Source organism: Rana temporaria, chromosome 3, assembly GCF_905171775.1.
Source record: "Rana temporaria chromosome 3, aRanTem1.1, whole genome shotgun sequence".
Taxonomy (NCBI): domain Eukaryota; kingdom Metazoa; phylum Chordata; class Amphibia; order Anura; family Ranidae; genus Rana; species Rana temporaria.
In genome coordinates, this window is record NC_053491.1 from 99,662,640 (window position 1) to 99,680,836 (window position 18,197).

The 18,197-nt window shown below is 42.5% G+C and overlaps 1 protein-coding gene across 3 annotated transcripts in view; it reads right to left on the reverse strand.

The window, feature by feature from the left end:
* The window catches only part of TBC1D2B (TBC1 domain family member 2B), a 94,374-nt gene that overhangs the window by 19,233 nt on the left and 56,944 nt on the right, over positions 1 to 18,197 (reverse strand). For all 3 annotated transcript variants that reach the window (XM_040343085.1, XM_040343087.1, XM_040343086.1), the window contains 4 exons: positions 16,000 to 16,386; positions 10,785 to 10,895; positions 6,426 to 6,619; positions 720 to 1,217 (listed from right to left, as the gene is read on the reverse strand). In XM_040343085.1, coding sequence (XP_040199019.1) covers positions 720 to 1,217; positions 6,426 to 6,619; positions 10,785 to 10,895; positions 16,000 to 16,386 — 1,190 coding nt within the window. The remainder of the gene's footprint in view (positions 1 to 719; positions 1,218 to 6,425; positions 6,620 to 10,784; positions 10,896 to 15,999; positions 16,387 to 18,197) is intronic.

Below are 18,197 nucleotides of genomic sequence, written 5' to 3' on the forward strand. Positions count from 1 at the left end.
GTATTGTTTTTCTGCGGATCATAGCAGTTGTCTGTAAGGCTTCGTACACACGACCGAACATGTCTGCTGAAACTGGTCCGTCGGACCAGTTTCCGCGGACATGTTCGGTCGTCTGTATGGCCGACCGGACAATTTTCCGGCGGATCGGACAGGTTTCCAGCGGACAAATGTTTCTTAGCATGCTAAGAAACATGTCCGCTGGAAGCCTGTCCGTCAGACATGTTCGGTCGTCTGTACGACTCACCGGACATGTCCGCTCGGCCGAAAGCCCTCGCATGCCCGAAGTGATTCGACGCATGCGTGGAAGCATTGACCTTCCAGGGCCGCGCACGTCGCCGCGGCCACGTCACCGCGTTCGCGGGAAATTTGGTCTGATGGTGTGTACAGCCATCAGACCAAAATCCGCCAGCGGACATGTCCGATGAAAACGGTCCGCGGACCGTTTTCGTCGGACATGTCCCGTCGTGTGTACGAGGCCTAAATGTATAAGTATGTTGCTCCTGTACATGAAATATCTCTCTGTTTTCTCTTATCTGTAATAAAGATGAAACGGAGGATGTAGTATACTTGTGTCTATCACTGAAAAATATTGCCTGTAGAAAAAGGTACCCTCTTTCCCATCTCAGAATGTGAATACATGCATTGTTACCAGTGCGTTATGCTGTGCTGCAGCCATTGGTATACATAAAGCGCAAGCAGCTTTCTCTAACCTCCCTCACCGATTCAGTCCCTGGCAGTAGCCAATATCAGGATTCCTCCAGGAATAAGCTAGCAGGACATTGCGTAGCTTCTGGATACCCTCAGAGGTGGACGATGTGTAGTGCTTGTTGTTTGGCAGTGTCCTCATAAGGTCCAGTTCAATCTGTTTCGAGGCTGGATTTTGCTTCTCAAGGGCATTTCGGAGAAGGGTCTCAAAGTAATCAGGAGCGACCTCATCCTTTAATTTCTTGATGTGCTGGTTTACAAACAATTTCCACATTTTAGAACGATGTTGGTGTGGGATTCCATTCCGGACAAGGTTTTTGAGCTCTGGTGAACGGACCATTTCTCGGTTTACCATGTTGGCAAAATAATTTTCCCACTTCACCACTGTTGAAATCTCTTGGTTATCCGACAGGGACAAAGACTTTATATCCAGGGCCCTTACTTTGGCCACCAATCTCTCCTCATCATCTTCATCCTCAGGGAGGATCTGGAATCCGAAGATGTCGTATTTGCTGCACATGGGATTACAAAAGGAAAGTTAAAAAATAATGGCACTTATTTTGCCGTTACAGATTTTATGCGTCAGCATAGTTTATTACATTCTAACCATACAACACCCAAAGAATACTTTATGCATGCGTTAGGGTTCTTTTCACGCAGGCCATGTCTGGTCTATTTAGCAGGAGTTCCATAAACAGAACCCCCTATAAATCAGAGCACAACAGGATGGATGCCACTAACACGACATTCATACCCATTCAATTTTCTTCTGTATTGCGACAGTGAACCCTTGCGGACCTGTTTTTGATCTATGGGCGGCCAGATAAAAACAGACTTGCATCTGTTTACATCAGGCACCCTTCAATCCATCACGTTTAGGTCCAGATACAAGAAAAGAATGCAGTCCTTTCATATTTTTTTTTCCTGGACCTGGATGAATGCAGAGGGAAGTGGATGTAATTTACACATCCATTTACATTCTCTTGCCCATAGATTTGCACAAAGCTTTCGCCTAAAAAACTGACGGGTGAACCCGAATGGAAAGCCCATGTGACAGGACCCTTAACCTCCCTGGCGGTATGATTCTGTCTGGAATTATGTACCAAAAGCGATACAATTATTTGCAAGGAGATTTGGCGTTTTATACTGTAGGCCTGCAATTCTTAGGAATAACTCACTTAAATCTGACCAAACAAGAGTCTAGTAGGCATCCCGGGTATGATTTTTTTTTAAAAACAAAATGATAAATAATATAATAAATAAATATAAATACTTATAACAAATAATATAATTATAATAAAAATTATTCAATAATGTAATCAACTCAAAATCACTGAAATTTGCTCAGTTGCAGAATTGTCGCCGTCATTACTTTTATTTTTTTATGACGAATTTCCCCACAAATCACTATCGCACAATTCTGCAAGTGATTATAATTTATTATCGCTGTTTTCTAGCTGCTCTAAAACCATTTTTGACATAAAAGGGACACTTTTGGTTGCTATGGACAATCTACAGTTTGCAGGCAGAAAGAACAGTTTTTATTATATAAAATAACATGTAGGACACTGGGCAGACCACTAGGGACAAGGGTGTGTGTATTTTTTACATACAGTACTGTAATCTATAAGATTACAGTATACTGTATGTAATGTGTTTGTTTACTTTTTTGAATTTTGGCGCCGTTCTCCGCCCCCGTGCGTCGTAACATCGCAGGGAGCGGAGATCGGCGGCACACGGGGACACTGTGAATCGAGCGAGGACCCGCTCGCTCACACAGCGGGGATGCAACGCTGGATCCAGAGACAAGGTAAGTAAACCAAGCCTGTGGATTCAGCGAGAAGGTAAGCCGCGCCGCTGCACGCTCTGCACATCTACCCCGAGCGTGACTCGGGGATACCGATCCTAGCATGGAAAATCCACCCAGAGTCACGCTCGGGGATACCGCCAAGGAGGTTAAAGTGTATCAAAACCCAGAACAAAAATGTTAAATATTGCAGATTACCAGTTCCAAGATAAAGTGGCTGCATTAATTTTCTTTTTGGTTACATTTTTTGTACACCCGGTGATCCTGCCAGTAATATTTCCTTTCCTAGGGTAACGCTGCTCACGCTTTGTACTGCATCTATGGGGGAGCAGCACCGTCACCCTAGAAAAGACCAGAACACCTCACCTTCGCCTCTTTTCTATAAAATAGGGAGGAGGTGTTTTGTAACTGCAAACAATGCTAACTGATACCAGTCAGCACAGGTAGAGAGCACAGGAAGTTCAGCTCACAAGATTTCAGGCAGATTTAGCAGGTCACCTCCCCTGCTGTCACCTTTTTAATTTGTGCAGCTCTGCGGATGGAGTCTCACACAGACAAGTCATGCATTAAAGCACCTTTCATATGGGCCAGATCCATTTTTCTCAGCAGGGGATCTGACCCTGCTATGCTGAGTGGAGCTGGTGGATGACAGGTCATACAATCACGGAAACAAATACAGTCCGCTCTGCTTTATGGGCACTCAGATGTAAACAGGCCCGCTCTCCGTTAACACCAACTGCCCTCCGATCTTGCCAGATGGAAGGGTACGGATCCCCTTCCGTTTGTTTTTGTCTGATCGAATCGGAGGTAGGGCAGGTGTAAACAGACACAAGTCCGTTAACATCTGCCACTCGGGTCCGCTTGAAAAAAAAAAAGAAGGACAGGCAAACCTGATCAATCCGCTTGTGTGAAAGGGGCCTTACAGAGAACTGTGAATGAATGAACTACAAGTACCATCTTCCATCGCAGCAGACGGCCTTATAGTTCTCAATGGAACACGACTGCTGTAATAATAACACCTGTAGTCCTTTGACATTTCCTCTAGCTCACTAAGGCTAATTTCACACTGAGGCGCTTTACAGGCGCTATAGCTTTAAAATCTATAGGCAGCACCGAAGCAGCGCTTTTTACCCTTTTTCGTCTGATAGTGTGGGTTAAAAGCACCCGGCTAGCGGCCAAAAAAGCACAGCTAAAGCGCCGTTAAAAATAGTGGAACTTTACCGCCGACGCCCCAGCGCCTCAGTGTGAAAGTGCCCTAACTCTAACCTTGGTACGGACAGGGAGCTGGAGTAAGAGTCTGTAGGAACTTGGCAAAGCATCCACCATCCACTGATCAGGGTTGCAATGATTTGCTGGCTGATTTGCAATAAAATGCAATTTTTTTTCTCTGCAAATACTGTACCTATCGACTGTATGTGCCTTTATTATTTTGTAAAAGGTGGATTTTAAAGAAAAAAAAAATTGAGATATTAAACTTGTCTATGTTAGGGTTCACATAAATGTTAATAAGAATCTATTGGCAGCCTCTGTGATCACTTTGCATTTTGACTGGTCAAATTAAAACTGAAAAGCTGTAATATTTGATACTCTTTGGGTTAAGTCCAATAATTAAAGATGCTCCAGATTGAGACCAAAGGTGCTTTTCGGACCTCTGCGTGATCTTTTAGGAAAAAATAAAGATTTAAAACTGTTAATGTGTCACTTTAATGATGGCCAATTATTGAGCAAGTTCTAAATCTGAATGTTGTTCTTCTAAGGCTCCATGCATACTGAAGCTAAAAAAAAGCTATAAAAAAACACCAGTAGCTTTGCAGGGAGCCTTTCAACGTTTTTTAGCGTTTTTGCAATAGCTTTAATCAGCGTTTTCAGTGTAGCTTTTTTTTTTTTCAATGGATAAAAAAAATGAAAAAAAAACGCTGGCGCCAGCTTTTGAGCGTTTTGCCTTTTTCCCCACCAAAAAAATTGCACTTTGAACGCAAATTTCGGGCGTTCAGAAAAAAGCCAATAAACTCCAAAGCTCATTAACACTAAAAAACGCCCAGGTGTGCATGGGCACATAGGCCAACATAGAGTTCAGTTTATGGGCTTTAAAAAAAAAAAAGCCAAAACGCCAATAAACTGCAGTTTATCAGCTTCAGTGTGCATGGAGCCTTACTCCTTCAAGTCCAAGCCCTGGTTCACACCAGTGTGATGTGTCACGCGAGTTGACAGTTTAAAATCCTGTGACAAATCGCACTCTATTGCCGCCAATGGAACCGTTTAAATCCTTGCGGCGCAGGTCACAGCGACTCGGAAATAGGTTTCTGCACTACTTTATTGCAAGTTCATTGCAACTTGCATTGACTTCTGTTAAATTAAGTCATAAGCCGCAATGAAATCACGCTGATCTGGGGCTTTGAAATCACACTAAAGTAGCGCAATTTCAAAGCCGCACTGGCGTGGAGCAGGGCTTATAGTGGACTTGAGCACATTCTGCTTACTTACAGCTGCTCATGTGATCCAGCTCCCTCTTCCAGAAAGCACAGCTATCCTTGCACTCTCTGTGCCCTCCCTTTATACTTTAAGCCAAGCAATACAGACTGGTCTAGAGCCTATCCCAGCCTCTATCTGTATCGTGAAGGAGCAGCAGGATACAGATGAAGTCATCACTCTGCTTCTCCTTCTGCTAGGAAGCCTGCACTACGCAATGCAACAAAGTGTGAAGAACATACACACTGTACCCACCTCTCTCATTTGTAAGGATTTTTCTTTCAACTGAATTACATATCGTAGATCATTTTATATTTACCAGGAGTTCAGACCACAGTCACTGTGATATGAAAGACTTGTAACTCATTTTTAAAGTGGTAATGTTAGCCCTTTCCCTTTTTTTTTCGAAAACTTTTTAAAGCCAGATCAAGCAAACCTAATCTAGCCTAGAACATTTGTAAGCAATGACATTCACTAGTAGCCACCACAAGGTAGCTACACGTCAGCCTGTTACCTTAGAAATGTTCTTGGTTAGGTCTGGTCACTTTACATTTCATAGCTACAAAGATAACATAGTATAAAATAAGTGTAATGCTGTGTACACAAGATCATTTTTTTCAGCATGAAAAAAAACGTTGTTTTTAGAAAACGTCATTTAAAAACGACAATTTTTTTTTTTGTCGAACATGCTGCATTTCTTAACGTCGTTTTAAACTATGTCATTTTTCGGGTTGTAAAAAATGATCGTGTGTGGGCTAAAATTACGTAAAAAACCCGCGCATTCTCAGAAGCAAGTTATGAGACAGGAGCGCTCGTTCTGGTAAAACTACAATTCGTAATGGAGTAAGCACATTCATCACGCTGTAACAGACAAAAAAGCGTTAATCGTCTTTTACTAACAGGAAATCAGCTAAAAGCAGCCCCAAGGGTGGTGTCATCCGCATGGAACTTCCCCTTTATAGTGCCGTCGTACGTGTTGTATGTCACCACGTTTTGCTAGAGCATTTTTAAAAAACGATGGAGTGTGGGCAACATTGTATTAATGATGAAGTTGGAAAAACGTCGATTTTTCTACATGCTGAAAAACTTTGTTTTTTTCATGCTGAAAAATGATCGTGTGTACGCTGCATAAGGGTTAAGATGCACAAATCTAAGAACTTTACTCACAACAACTGTATTATTCACTATAGATTTGGGCATGTTTTGTCATCATACAGAAGGTGAGGCCTTAGTCTAGATTTGTTTTGTACACAAAGCTGAAGGCAATCATTACAGAGCCAATAATTTCAATGAACATTTAAGCAGCAGCTGCATTTTGCAGGTCATAATCCACCAGGCTAGCTGATCAATTCCATTCTCGATGATCTCTTTTTGGATATAATACACAGGGGTCTAGACCTGCTCAGACAAATAGCAGCTTCTCCTATAAAAAGGTTCTAGATACCTCATAGCATGCGGTCTGATGAACGTGTGCTCAGTGTGCTCCGCTGTCTCCACCTTTAGTGCGTCCTCCAAAAGCTGGTTAACCACTTCTCGACTGGGTCCCTCGACATCAGAACACACTGGTGTCTTCATTTCTTGGAGGAGGACAAGGTACTTGCTCTCAATCTGACACATTTTGGCCTCAAGGGTAGCATACTACAGAAAGAAGGATACATTCAGATTTGGCCTACCAGAACTACAGAATATTTACAAAATCACAAAACAAAGGAATTACTACCACAACACCCCAAGTAGATTGCTTAGCTTTGGGTAGCCCATGTGTGGATTAATATGACCAAAACTGTTCACTTAAAAGCATGCAGTTTTTAAAACTTGAAGGCAAAGCCATCTCCTAGCCGATATTGGAGTCCGGGGGAAAAGGCATTGTGCACATTCACTCAAAGGCTCCGTGGTGGGGACAGTGATATTTCTGCATCTGAGTTTTTGGCTCCACCCAAATTACAAGAAGGTTTTTCCACTGATTTTCCATTATAGAATATGCAGCTACAGGGCTAGCTTTCAGGAAGGATTTAAAATTTGCTGAGTTTCTAATAGGTGATGCATACATTGATGTTACCAGCCTTACTTAGTTCACCTTTCTGAACTTGAGACCACCTTTCAGGTAACTTGGATTTTAAAGGATAAGTTCACCTTTCATACCATTGTTACACCCATATTCAGGGTGTACCGTGTAACATGTTATGAATGCACCCCCCCCCCCCCTCCCCCTCGCCCGATCCCTGCTGTGACAGCAGACCTGGGAGATCGTTTCCCCATGTCTGCTGCCACAATTCAAAAAAGTCCTTTAACTTAAAAGGGGGAAAAAAAAAAAAAATTCATTGGATTTCCAAAAGCTGTAAACAACTCTTTGTTATCTCTTTGGGGGCTAAAAAAAACAAAAAAAGATTTCTATTGTATATGAATCACTACTGACCAACACTAGCACAAAGCTTTCAATATACTACTGTATAGTAATCCCCAAAATAATATACCCCTTTCTAAGCAACCTATGCATGCGAACCCCTATGTCTAAACCAGGGTATACATAGACCGAAAATCAGCCGGTTCAGCAGGAACCGGACACATTTTGTTACATGTGTACCACTGTTCAACAGAAGCCAGTCTAACAACCAGCTTCTGTCAAATGGTCATGATGGAAAACCACCATTGAATCAGTGCTTTCATCCAAAGGCTGCAGCACTGATCTCTGTATGGTCAGGGGGTAATCCTGCTGTAGGATGTCAGAACAGCACAAGAGATCCCTGCATCAACATCGTCTGTATTGATTCAGGGATCTGTCAGTTTTTTTTCATTCAACCAGGTGGTTGAACGAAAAAAAAAAAAAAAAAAAAAAAACTGGATGCGTATACCCTGCTTAACCCCTTAACGCCCGCCGCACGACTATTTACGTCCACAGAATGGCACGGACAGGCAGAAGGACGTATATATACGTCCTTGCCTTCTAGCGGGTGGGGGGTCCGATCGGGACCCCCCCCCCCCGCTGCGTGCGGCAGGCGGGTTCCCTCGGGGAGCGATCCGGGACGACGGCGCGGCTATTCGTTTATAGCCGCTCCGTCGCGATTGCTCCCCGAGGCTGAAGCACGGGGAGAGCCGTATGTAAACACGGCTTCCCTGTGCTTCACTGTGGCGGCGTATCGATCGAGTGATCCCTTATATAAGGGAGACTCGATCGATGACGTCAGTCCTACAGCCACACCCCCCTACAGTTGTAAACACACACTAAGTGAACACTAACCCCTACAGCGCCCCCTGTGTTTAACTCCCAAACTGCAACTGTCATTTTCACAATAAACAATGCATTTTAAATGCATTTTTTGCTGTGAAAAATGACAACGGTCCCAAAAATGTGTCAAAATTGTCCGAAGTGTCCGCCAAAATGTCGCAGTCACAAAAAAAAAAAAAAAAAAAAAAAAAAAAAATCGCTGATCACCGCCATTAGTAGTAAAAAAAAATTTTTTTATAAAAATGCAATAAAACTATCCCCTATTTTGTAAACGCTATAAATTTTGCGCAAACCAACCGATAAACACTTATTGCGATTTTTTTTACCAAAAATAGGTAGAATAATTATGTATCGGCCTAAACCGAGTAAAAACATTTTTTTTATATATTTTTTTGGGGGATATTTATTATAGCAAAAAGTAAAAAATATTGCATTTTTTTCAAAATTGTCGCTCTATTTTTGTTTATAGCGCAAAAAAAAAAAAAACGCAGAGGTGATCAAATACCGCCAAAAGAAAGCTCTATTTGTGGGGAAAAAAAAGGACGCCAATTTTGTTTGGGAGCCACGACCGCGCAATTGTCAGTTAAAGCGACGCAGTGCCGAATCGCAAAAAGGGGCAAGGTCCTTTAGCTGCATTTTGGTCCGGGTCTTAAGTGGTTAAGGCTGCCACCATTTCCCATAAATGAGGTATGAACACAATAGCTCAGTAGGGAAGATCACTGTACTAATATCGGATTGTTAGTACAGCAGCTCAGGTTTTTTTTGTTCAGCTCAGCTAGCGGTGTGTGCGAGGCATTGGAAATGTAATATTAAGACCTAGATCTTATAATGCTTCCATGTTATCAAGCTGATACAAGGATTGCTCTCATCTCATGTTTAACTGGCTTGTGATCCACACCATTTTACATCTGTTATGTCTTCCCATCATACTCCCCATTTCCATTTGGTGTACGGATTATGCTGTCAGGAAACACTGCAGCTGTGCTAAAGTATTTTTGTGTAGACTCATAAGTAGGAGATATATGTACATGGATCTTTCTGTATTAAGTTTTTCCGATTGTCTCTCCTGCTAATTTTGAATGCTTTACACATCTAATATTTAAAGATTTAGCACTGTATAGCATTACAGAATATATGGTGCGTTTGTCAAAAAAAAAGGAAAAAACTCAATAAAAAAGGCATTTAAGAAGAATTTTATTCAAATTTAGGAGTCTCACATTCCTAGTGTATGTGGTTCTGGGCAGGAAAGATGGGCTAAAAAAAAATCCCCATCTTGGGTCTATATGTGTTTTATATTTAGACTGTTGTGACCACATGTAGACAGTTAGGAAGGCCATGCAATATACATTTTTTTTATTTTCTTCAACCACGGTTAAAAGAAAGAAAATTGCTTAAAATTCCCCTATCACCACAGTCCTTGTTGATGGGGATCTCTCCCCCTGTGTTATTGTATTCAGATAGCGGGAGGTTTCCCTGACGTCAGAATACAATGATCACTGCTGGCGGCCATAGCCACTGGCAGTGAGTGAACAAAAAACCCCAACAGGCTGTACTGATGTTGATTGATAGATCACCTTCAGCACAACCAGCCTGCCCATAGATTGATTGAAATTCTTCCGGTTCCAACTGAACCAGCCAAATTTCAGTCTGTCTATGGCAGGCTTAACAAAATGACATGCAGACATTGAAAGCGTTCCATTACAATGATCAGTGCTGCCCTTATTTTAGAGAAAACAGTAGTGATAGGCCAGGGAAATCTATTCAGAAACATGATCTTCCCTATGTATCCTTCTTATACACATAAGACTATTTTCTGATCCAGCTCCTAACAACCATCTTGTGTCTTTAGGTACCCCAAGGGCTCATTCCTACATTTGCATTGCGTTTCTGTGCAATACCGAAATGCACGTTACATTCAATGATGCGCTGCGGTGCAATTAATTATGACGATAGAATACAGCCTGCCCTATTTTAGTGTGTGTTGCTGTGGGTTTCAAGGTAGATATTTGCCAGCACGCCAAGGATTGGCAAAAAGTGGCTTCCAAATGGGTAGTTTATTGCATGATGACAACACAAGAAAAGTAAAACGTTTCGGAGTCACGCAGGACCCCTTCATCAGGCACATGTGTGACAAAAGGGTCCTGCGTGACTCTGAAAACGTTGCACTTTTCTTGTGACTACCCGTTTGGATGCCACTTTGTGCCGATCCTTGGTGTGCTGGCAAATATCTACAGCACCCTATTTTGGAGAGATTATACCAGGAACGTGTGCAATGGGAATATGAAATATTGCTCTGGGTTTCAACCCATTTATTTTTGGACTCTAGGCAATGCGCTTCAACACACAACAGGTGTGTTGCAATGCACACTGTTGTGTGACTAGGCCCTAAAAAAAAAAAAAAAGTATTCCCACTTCTGACAAACCTCAAGTGACTTGGACATTTAGCACAGATTATCATCTATGTCGATGCCTTGTAGATGGACCAACCTTTACACATGATGCCAGCCATACAAGAGGCAGCTATATTGGGAGATCAGACTTGCTTGTATACTAAAGTTTCACTTCAAAAAGCCTCACCTTTGACTCCTGTTCTTGTTCCCTTCTTTCAGAGTTTCTTCGCAGAGCTGAAAGCTCCAAGATTTCTTTGTTAAGAAACTTGTTTTGTGCTTTGTATCCTTGCAGACTGTCCTGGGGATAGATAGTGACAAGGGGAAAAAAAAAAATACAGATCTTGAGGATTAAGGACGTGAGTATATTATACTACAGAAAGTATCATTTTTTGTTTCAGTTGAAGGTCAGAAAACAAAAATGTCTTGTTCTTTCTGCACATGAAACAGCTCATTCAAGGCCAGAACATATACATTAGAGTTAGAAATATTGCTATTTTTCAGACTTTCAATATCCCCCCAAGCAAAGAATATACAATAGTGTTAATTTATTGAAACAGTTACAACTTCTGTAATGTAATATATGGTAGATACATTGAAGGCCGATATGTGGGCTTGAAAAAGAGATGTAAGATAATTGCCTTCAATTATTAAAGGGGAAGGTAAGCCAGTAAAAGTAAAAATGACCAAAAAAAGGCTCCTCCCAAATATCACGAACTTCTAATCCTCAGATGTGGAAGGGGTGGTAAATTGTGCGACCAATAGTATGATGTAATACCTGCCTGGTCGTCCATACGAGATGAAGCTCTAAGGCCGCGTACACACGGTCGATCCATCCGATGAGAATGGTCCGACGGACCGTTTTCATCGGTTCTCCGCTGAAGCAGACTGACGGTTTGATGTGCGTACACACACCAATGTTTTCAAAACCGATCGGGTCAGAACGCGGTGACGTAAAACACACGACGTTCTGAAAAAAACAAAGTTCAATGCTTCCAAGCATGTGTCGATTCTGAGCATGCAAGGGTTTTGAACCAATGCTTTTGCGTACTAACCATCGGTTTTGACCTATCGGTCAACTATCCATCGGTTCGATTTTAAAGCAAGTTCTAAAACTTCGGTCTGAAGGACAAAAGTCCGATGGGCCGTACACACGGTCGGTTTGGACTGATGAAACTGAACTTCAGTCCGTGTTCATCGGTTTGGACCGGTCGCGTGTACGCGGCCTAAGAGGTTGAATTTTAGCACCAAGTTTAAAAAATGTACACTTTAAGATCAAATACTTTCTAAACATAGCCCCATGTTTTACCGTAATGGTGAGAGCTACAGGGTGAGCTAGACCAATGGTTCTCAACCCCATCCTCAATTACCCCCAACAGGCCATGTTTGCAGATTTTCCTTCATCTTGCATAGCTGCTTTAAATCAGAGTTAATGGCTTGGCATTTTGGACAGCTATTTTATCTTAGAGAAATGCCCAAAACATGGCCTGTTGGGGGTACTTGAGGACAGGGTTGAGAACCACTGCCCTAGACTTACCTGTCCACTTAGTGGACTGTATATTAAAGTCCTAGCTTCACCCATCATGGTGTGCATATGGTCCTCAGGGTCTGGGTTTCAAAGTAGTGCACCACGGTCCTGGACCTATATAGCACCCTGTGACTGAATACAACGCGTTGCAATAAGTGCCAAGGTGAGTGCCTGTGCAGGATCCAGTGCCCAAAGCAACATTCAGGCTGTGCCCAGTCCCACGGTGTGGGGTCCAGATACAACTACCAAGGTTTCACTGACATTGCACTGATCCAAATGCACTACTTTTATTTTTTGGATGGTAAAAGGCAGTGAAGGAGAGGATTGAAGAGCTGAAGAATTAGAAATCAAAACATCAAAATAATAAACTAGTTAAGCTTAAGTTAAAGTTAATCTAAAGAGTGATTTATCCTCAAGGGAGAAGAGATCCATCACCTTAGAACACTAGCAAAAACATAGGACTCACAGAGTGGGGTACAGTCATGGGGGCATCCAGTGGGCACATCCCCAAAAGCTTTACCAATGCCCAATCACCTGAAGGTACGAGTCTATTACTCAGGGTCTATGAATACTTTGCCTGTAGTACTGTACAATTAAGATTTAAAGTTTCTACCGACACCTACTAAGTTATTACCTTAAAGAATAAGTTCACCTTTTGTAACATATTACACCCATATTCAGGTTGTAACATGTTACAAATCCACCAGCCCCCACACTCCCCCCTACTCCCCATTCTGACAGGGAGCTGGGGATCCCCCCCCCCCCCCCCAATCTGCAAAGAATGTGGCCATGCAGGGTTCCACTCAACAGGCCGTGTCATTCATTCACAGAGTTCTGTGAATGGAAAACTACAAGTTCAGCAGCCTTTGCGGCTGTTGGCTTGTAGTTCTCAATGAACCACTATGGCACTGTTGAGTGCTGTGGTAGTTCATCGATGCTTCCTGTTCGTGCGTTAATGCTTGGCTGTACGTTGTATGATGTGCGACCAGGCAGCTTACACTGAGACTCTGCAATAGCCTTGCATTGCACCCATGATCTGCTGATTGTGGGTGCAATGCTTTCAAGGTGCCCAATCAAAAAAAAAATTTTTTTTTAAATAAATGCACATTCCTTTACCTGCAAAAGATATAGGTTTTTATTATTCATTTATTTTTTTAAAAGGTGAACTTATCCTTTAACCTGTGGTATTAAAATCTCCCATTACAACATTTTCTTTACTGCAGCTAAACAAACAATTGCTATATTGTGGTGAAAAAACAACCATCCTCTTTGACAAACTGAAATCCTACATTTACCATTGGATGATCTTTGGAAAACCACACAACAATATAAAATCCCAACATTTCACAATATTATATTTGCTGTTTGAAGTGTACTTCCTCTTTTTTTAATCCATAATCTTGCTTGTTATTTTATTGTTGAGTAACCTTAGAAAAAATGACTGAAATACAAACGAACCTATGAATCTAACACAGTGATAATATGAAAGCACACTGCCTAACTGCAATATACTAACCATAAGGCTACCCTTAGACGCAAGAAAACCATTTGATCTGTTTATCTGTTTTATTAGCTGAAAACAGATCAGGAAATGACGGCATGTCTATTGAAATGGCAAACAAAAAAAAAGAAAAAAAAAAGGTCGATCTGAAATGTATTTTTCTGAATGACTGCTACTTGCTCTCTAAGATGAGCCCAGAAGTGTCTGCACTCTGAATAAACATGTGTGCGCCATTAAAACCGCCATTCATGTTTATTTCAGCAATTACATGTACAAAACTACACTATAGCCATCAAACATGATACAGATATAATGGCATCATCACTGAAAATCCTACCCAATACAAAATATCACAAATCACTGATTTATCTGAAAGTGATCACACATGCAGGATCGGGACTGCAGGTATGCAACAGCATTTATCCACCTTCTGGCGTGCCTGATAAAGCACACAAAACAAAATGGCAGTAACCAGATTTTAGTTTACAGGAAAATGCATTCTTATTGGCCGTCATGACTTACAACACTCTGTCCTTCCTCCCTGATTATAAAACGACTAGTAACACCCAAAAGGGCATTTCCTGTATGAACTGACAAAGTTCATAAATAGGAAACGGGAGGAAATAAAAAACAAGATGCCTAGCGAAAAAAGTTGATTTTCTGACTAGGTACTTTAAAGTGGAAGTACATTTTCTTTGCCGACTTTGCCCTATAGTACAGTTTTAAGCTACCACTTAAGGACCGCCTCCTGCACATTTACGTCGGCAGAATGGCACAGGTGGGCACAGGCACGTACCTGTACGTCCCCTTTAAGTGCCCAGCCGTGGGTCGCGTGCCTGCGACCTGGTCCGAAGCTCCGTGACCGCGGCCGTGGGACCCGATCGCCGCCGGTGTCCCGCGATCGGTCACAGGAGCTGAAAAACGGGGGAGGTGTGTGTAAACACAGCTTCCCGTTCTTCACTGTGGTGCTGTCATTGATCGTGTGTTCCCTGATATAGGGAAACACGATCAATGACTTCACACGTCCAGCCCCGCCCCCTACAGTTAGAAACACAGATGAGGTCACACTTAACCCCTTCAGTGCCCCCTAGTGGTTAACTCCCAAACTGCAATTGTCATTTTCACAGTAAACAATGCATTTTATTTTTGTTTACAAACGTTTTGTAAACAATGCATTTTATAGCACTTTTTGCTGTGAAAATGACAATGGTCCCAAAAATGTGTCAAAATTGTCCGATGTGTCCGCCATAATGTCGCAGTCACGAAAAAAAAAAAAAAAAAAAAAAAAAAAAAAAATCGCTGATCGCCGCCATTAGTAGTAAAAAAAATATTAATAAAAATGCAATAAAACTATCCCCTATTTTGCAAACGCTAGAAATTTTGCGCAAACCAATTGATAAACGCTTATTGCGATTTTTTTTACCAAAAATACGTAGAAGAATACGTATCGGCCTAAACTTAGGAAAAAAAATATTTTTTTATATATTTTTGAGGGATATTTATTATAGCAAAAGGTAAAAAACATTCATTTTTTTCAAAATTGTCGCTCTATATTTGTTTTTAGCGCAAAAAAATAAAACCCGCAGAGGTGATCAAATACCACCAAAATAAAGCTCTATTTGTGGGGGAAAAAAGGACGCCAATTTTGTTTGGGAGCCACGTCGCACAACCGCACAATTGTCACTTAAAGCGACGCAGTGCCGAATCGCAAAAAAGGGACAAGGTCCTTAACCTACATAATGGTCCAGGTCTTAAGTGGTTAAAAAAAAATCAGCTTCTTTGGGGCAGATTACGGGCATTTTTCTGCCTTTTACATTGGGGACCAGAACAAAAATCGCAAAAAAATCATGCTAAAAAATATGGCAAAACGCACGACTTTGAAACGTTTAGGTGTGAATGCAGCCTGAATTCTCATATCTAAGGGAGAGATGAAGAGGCTCTATTACTTACCTTATGACCCCTTCCACTGCTCTCCTCCTCCGCTCAAAGCTCCACTCTGTGGGCGGAGCCTTGACATCACCTTGTATAACACAGGGATCTTAACCATGTATGGTAGGGTAGGGTGAGGTGGCTGGAGTGCAACTGAAGCCAATCACAGCTTACAGAGCAGGCTGCGTAGAACAGCGCTGGAGAAAGGAGTAAATCTCTACACCTAGATTAAAATGGAATTTAACCCTTCCAGTGGGGGGGTCACAGCAAGGATGGATTTTAAAAAATTTCCTGGAGTTGGGCTCTAAAATGAGGCGATAGGCAAGGAGGCGGAGGACCAGACAGGACCGACCCTCGGGGGGTGGGGAGGGGTTATCCACCCGGTTCACCCATAGGTCCAGTCTTATTTTGTATTTTTGCCCCCCACGCAGAAGAAAAGGTACGTACTTGTAACCGGCTCAGGTCTTCATGGTCCTTGTTAGAAAATGTCAGACTTTCGGAGGATTTGCTGGATAAAGGAGAGAACTGCTCATAGTCACTAATCTGCCTGGATAACCTCATGATCACTTCATCCTTTGCTTGTATGGTCTCCACCATCATGTTTAGCTGTTCGTTTAAATTCTCCCTGCTGTGTTTAAGGTCCTCAGTTTGTTGGTGAATGTTCTCCTTCTCCTGCTCCTTCCTCTCCAGCAGATGATTCAGTTCCTGAATCTCATCGTCTTTTTGTTGTAACAATTGCAAGCAATCTTTAGACGCCCCTTCACTAACTGGACTAGAAGGGTATTTATTGTACTGCGATGACCTCAGTGACTGTTGCAAAAGTTTTACAAGTTCCTGGCAATAAAAGAAAAAAACAATTATGTATTACAATTATTATTACAAAAACTCACTTAAGGCGGAGGTTCACCCAAAAATCAACTTTCTGCCATTAGATCCAGCATACTGCTGACATCTGCAGTATGCTGTTTTTTTGTACTTATCGTTTTATCAGCCGTTGTTATCCGTCTCAGAGCGGGGATTCCTTCCGGGTATAGGCGTTCCTAAGCCAAGCGGAGTTGATTGACGAAAATACCCGAAGTGACACTCGAGTGTTTACGTCGCCTGCGCCTGCCGCGTAGAGCTGACTGCGCAGGCGCCGTAAACACTCGAGCGTCACTTCAGGTATTTTCGGAAGGCGTGACGCGCTTTAGCAGTACGTCAATCAACTCCGCTTGGCTTAGGAAAGCCTATACCCTGAAGGAATCCCCGCTCTGAGCCGGATAACAACGGCTGATAAAACGATAGGTACAAAAAAAAAAAACAGCAAAATGCAGATGTCAGCAGTATGCTGGATCTAATGGCAGAAAGTTGATTTTTGGGTGAACCTCCGCTTTAAGGAGATCAATACAAGAAAACCAGACAATCTGTAGAGCACTAATAGATGTTAAATGATGTTAAAGCATATATTTACACATAAGCGTATGTACACATTTTATATATCAGAATACCCCCTGCCAACATCCTAAATCTAAAACTAGGCTGTAGAAAATCACAGCTATACAATGTAAATCCATACGGAATGTTTCAATGGTTTCTAGAAGTAGTTTTAAAGCAAACTGGGTTTTAACCATTAAGAACAAAGTAACAGGTCTACTTTAATCCCAGACGTCTCCAGCGGCAAATACTCACCTTTCCTCACACACCATTCTGTTCAGTACCGAGAGATGAAGGAGGCTCTGGTACTTTAAGTATGGAAGAGCATGTGATTTACTCCATGTGACAACACTTAGCCAATCAGTGATGTCATAAAGGGAGTCCACAAACCTCTACAAACAGAGGCGGCTCTAGGTTTTGTGAGGCCTTAGGCAAAACTTGACATGGGGCCCCACTCATGCCCATAATGGGAAAAATAATTCAGGAAGAAAAGCGTCTTCAACACAACCCTGGCCGGTGGTTGTGGGGGTCTACGGGTGGGCGGCTTATTGGAATCTGGAAGCCCCCTTTAACAAGGTGGCCCCCAGATCCTGCTTTTTAATAACTAAGGGGCGAAGTGATGTCACCTGGTGAACCCGCCCCCTTGTGACGTCATTGACTGAGGGCATGCTGGGTCATTGACATCACAAAGGGTGGTGTCACCGATATTCACTGGTTGTTAGGAGAGGGGCCACCAGCATCCCTGTGTCAGGGCTCTTAACGCTGCCTGAGCACAGCAGCGGAAGCGTTAAGGTCCCCTGTCCCTCAAAACTGGGGTAAGTTAGGTGGCCGTGAGGCCCCTGTGAGTGCGAGGCCTTAGGCGACCGTCTAATTTGCCCAATTAAAGAGTCGCCTCTGTCTACAAACTCCAAGTGGCTGAACAGATCTCAAAGTTGTTGTAAAGGCTCTATTCTATGCATGAAGGTAAAAACATTCTGTGTGCAGCAGTCACCCCCCCCCCCCCCCAAATACTTAAGCAAACCTGTTCCTTCTTTTTTTTTTTAACGCCCCATGACCCCCCCCCCCCCCCAGCCCCAGCATGCATAAAGGTAAAAATATTATGTGTTCAGCAGCCCCCCCAAATACTTACCCGAGCCCCATCTTGATCCAGTTATGTGCACAAAAGCAGCGGCTCTCCCAGCTCTCTTCCTACTCATTGGCTGAGACAACAGCGGGGTCCATTACGGTCAATC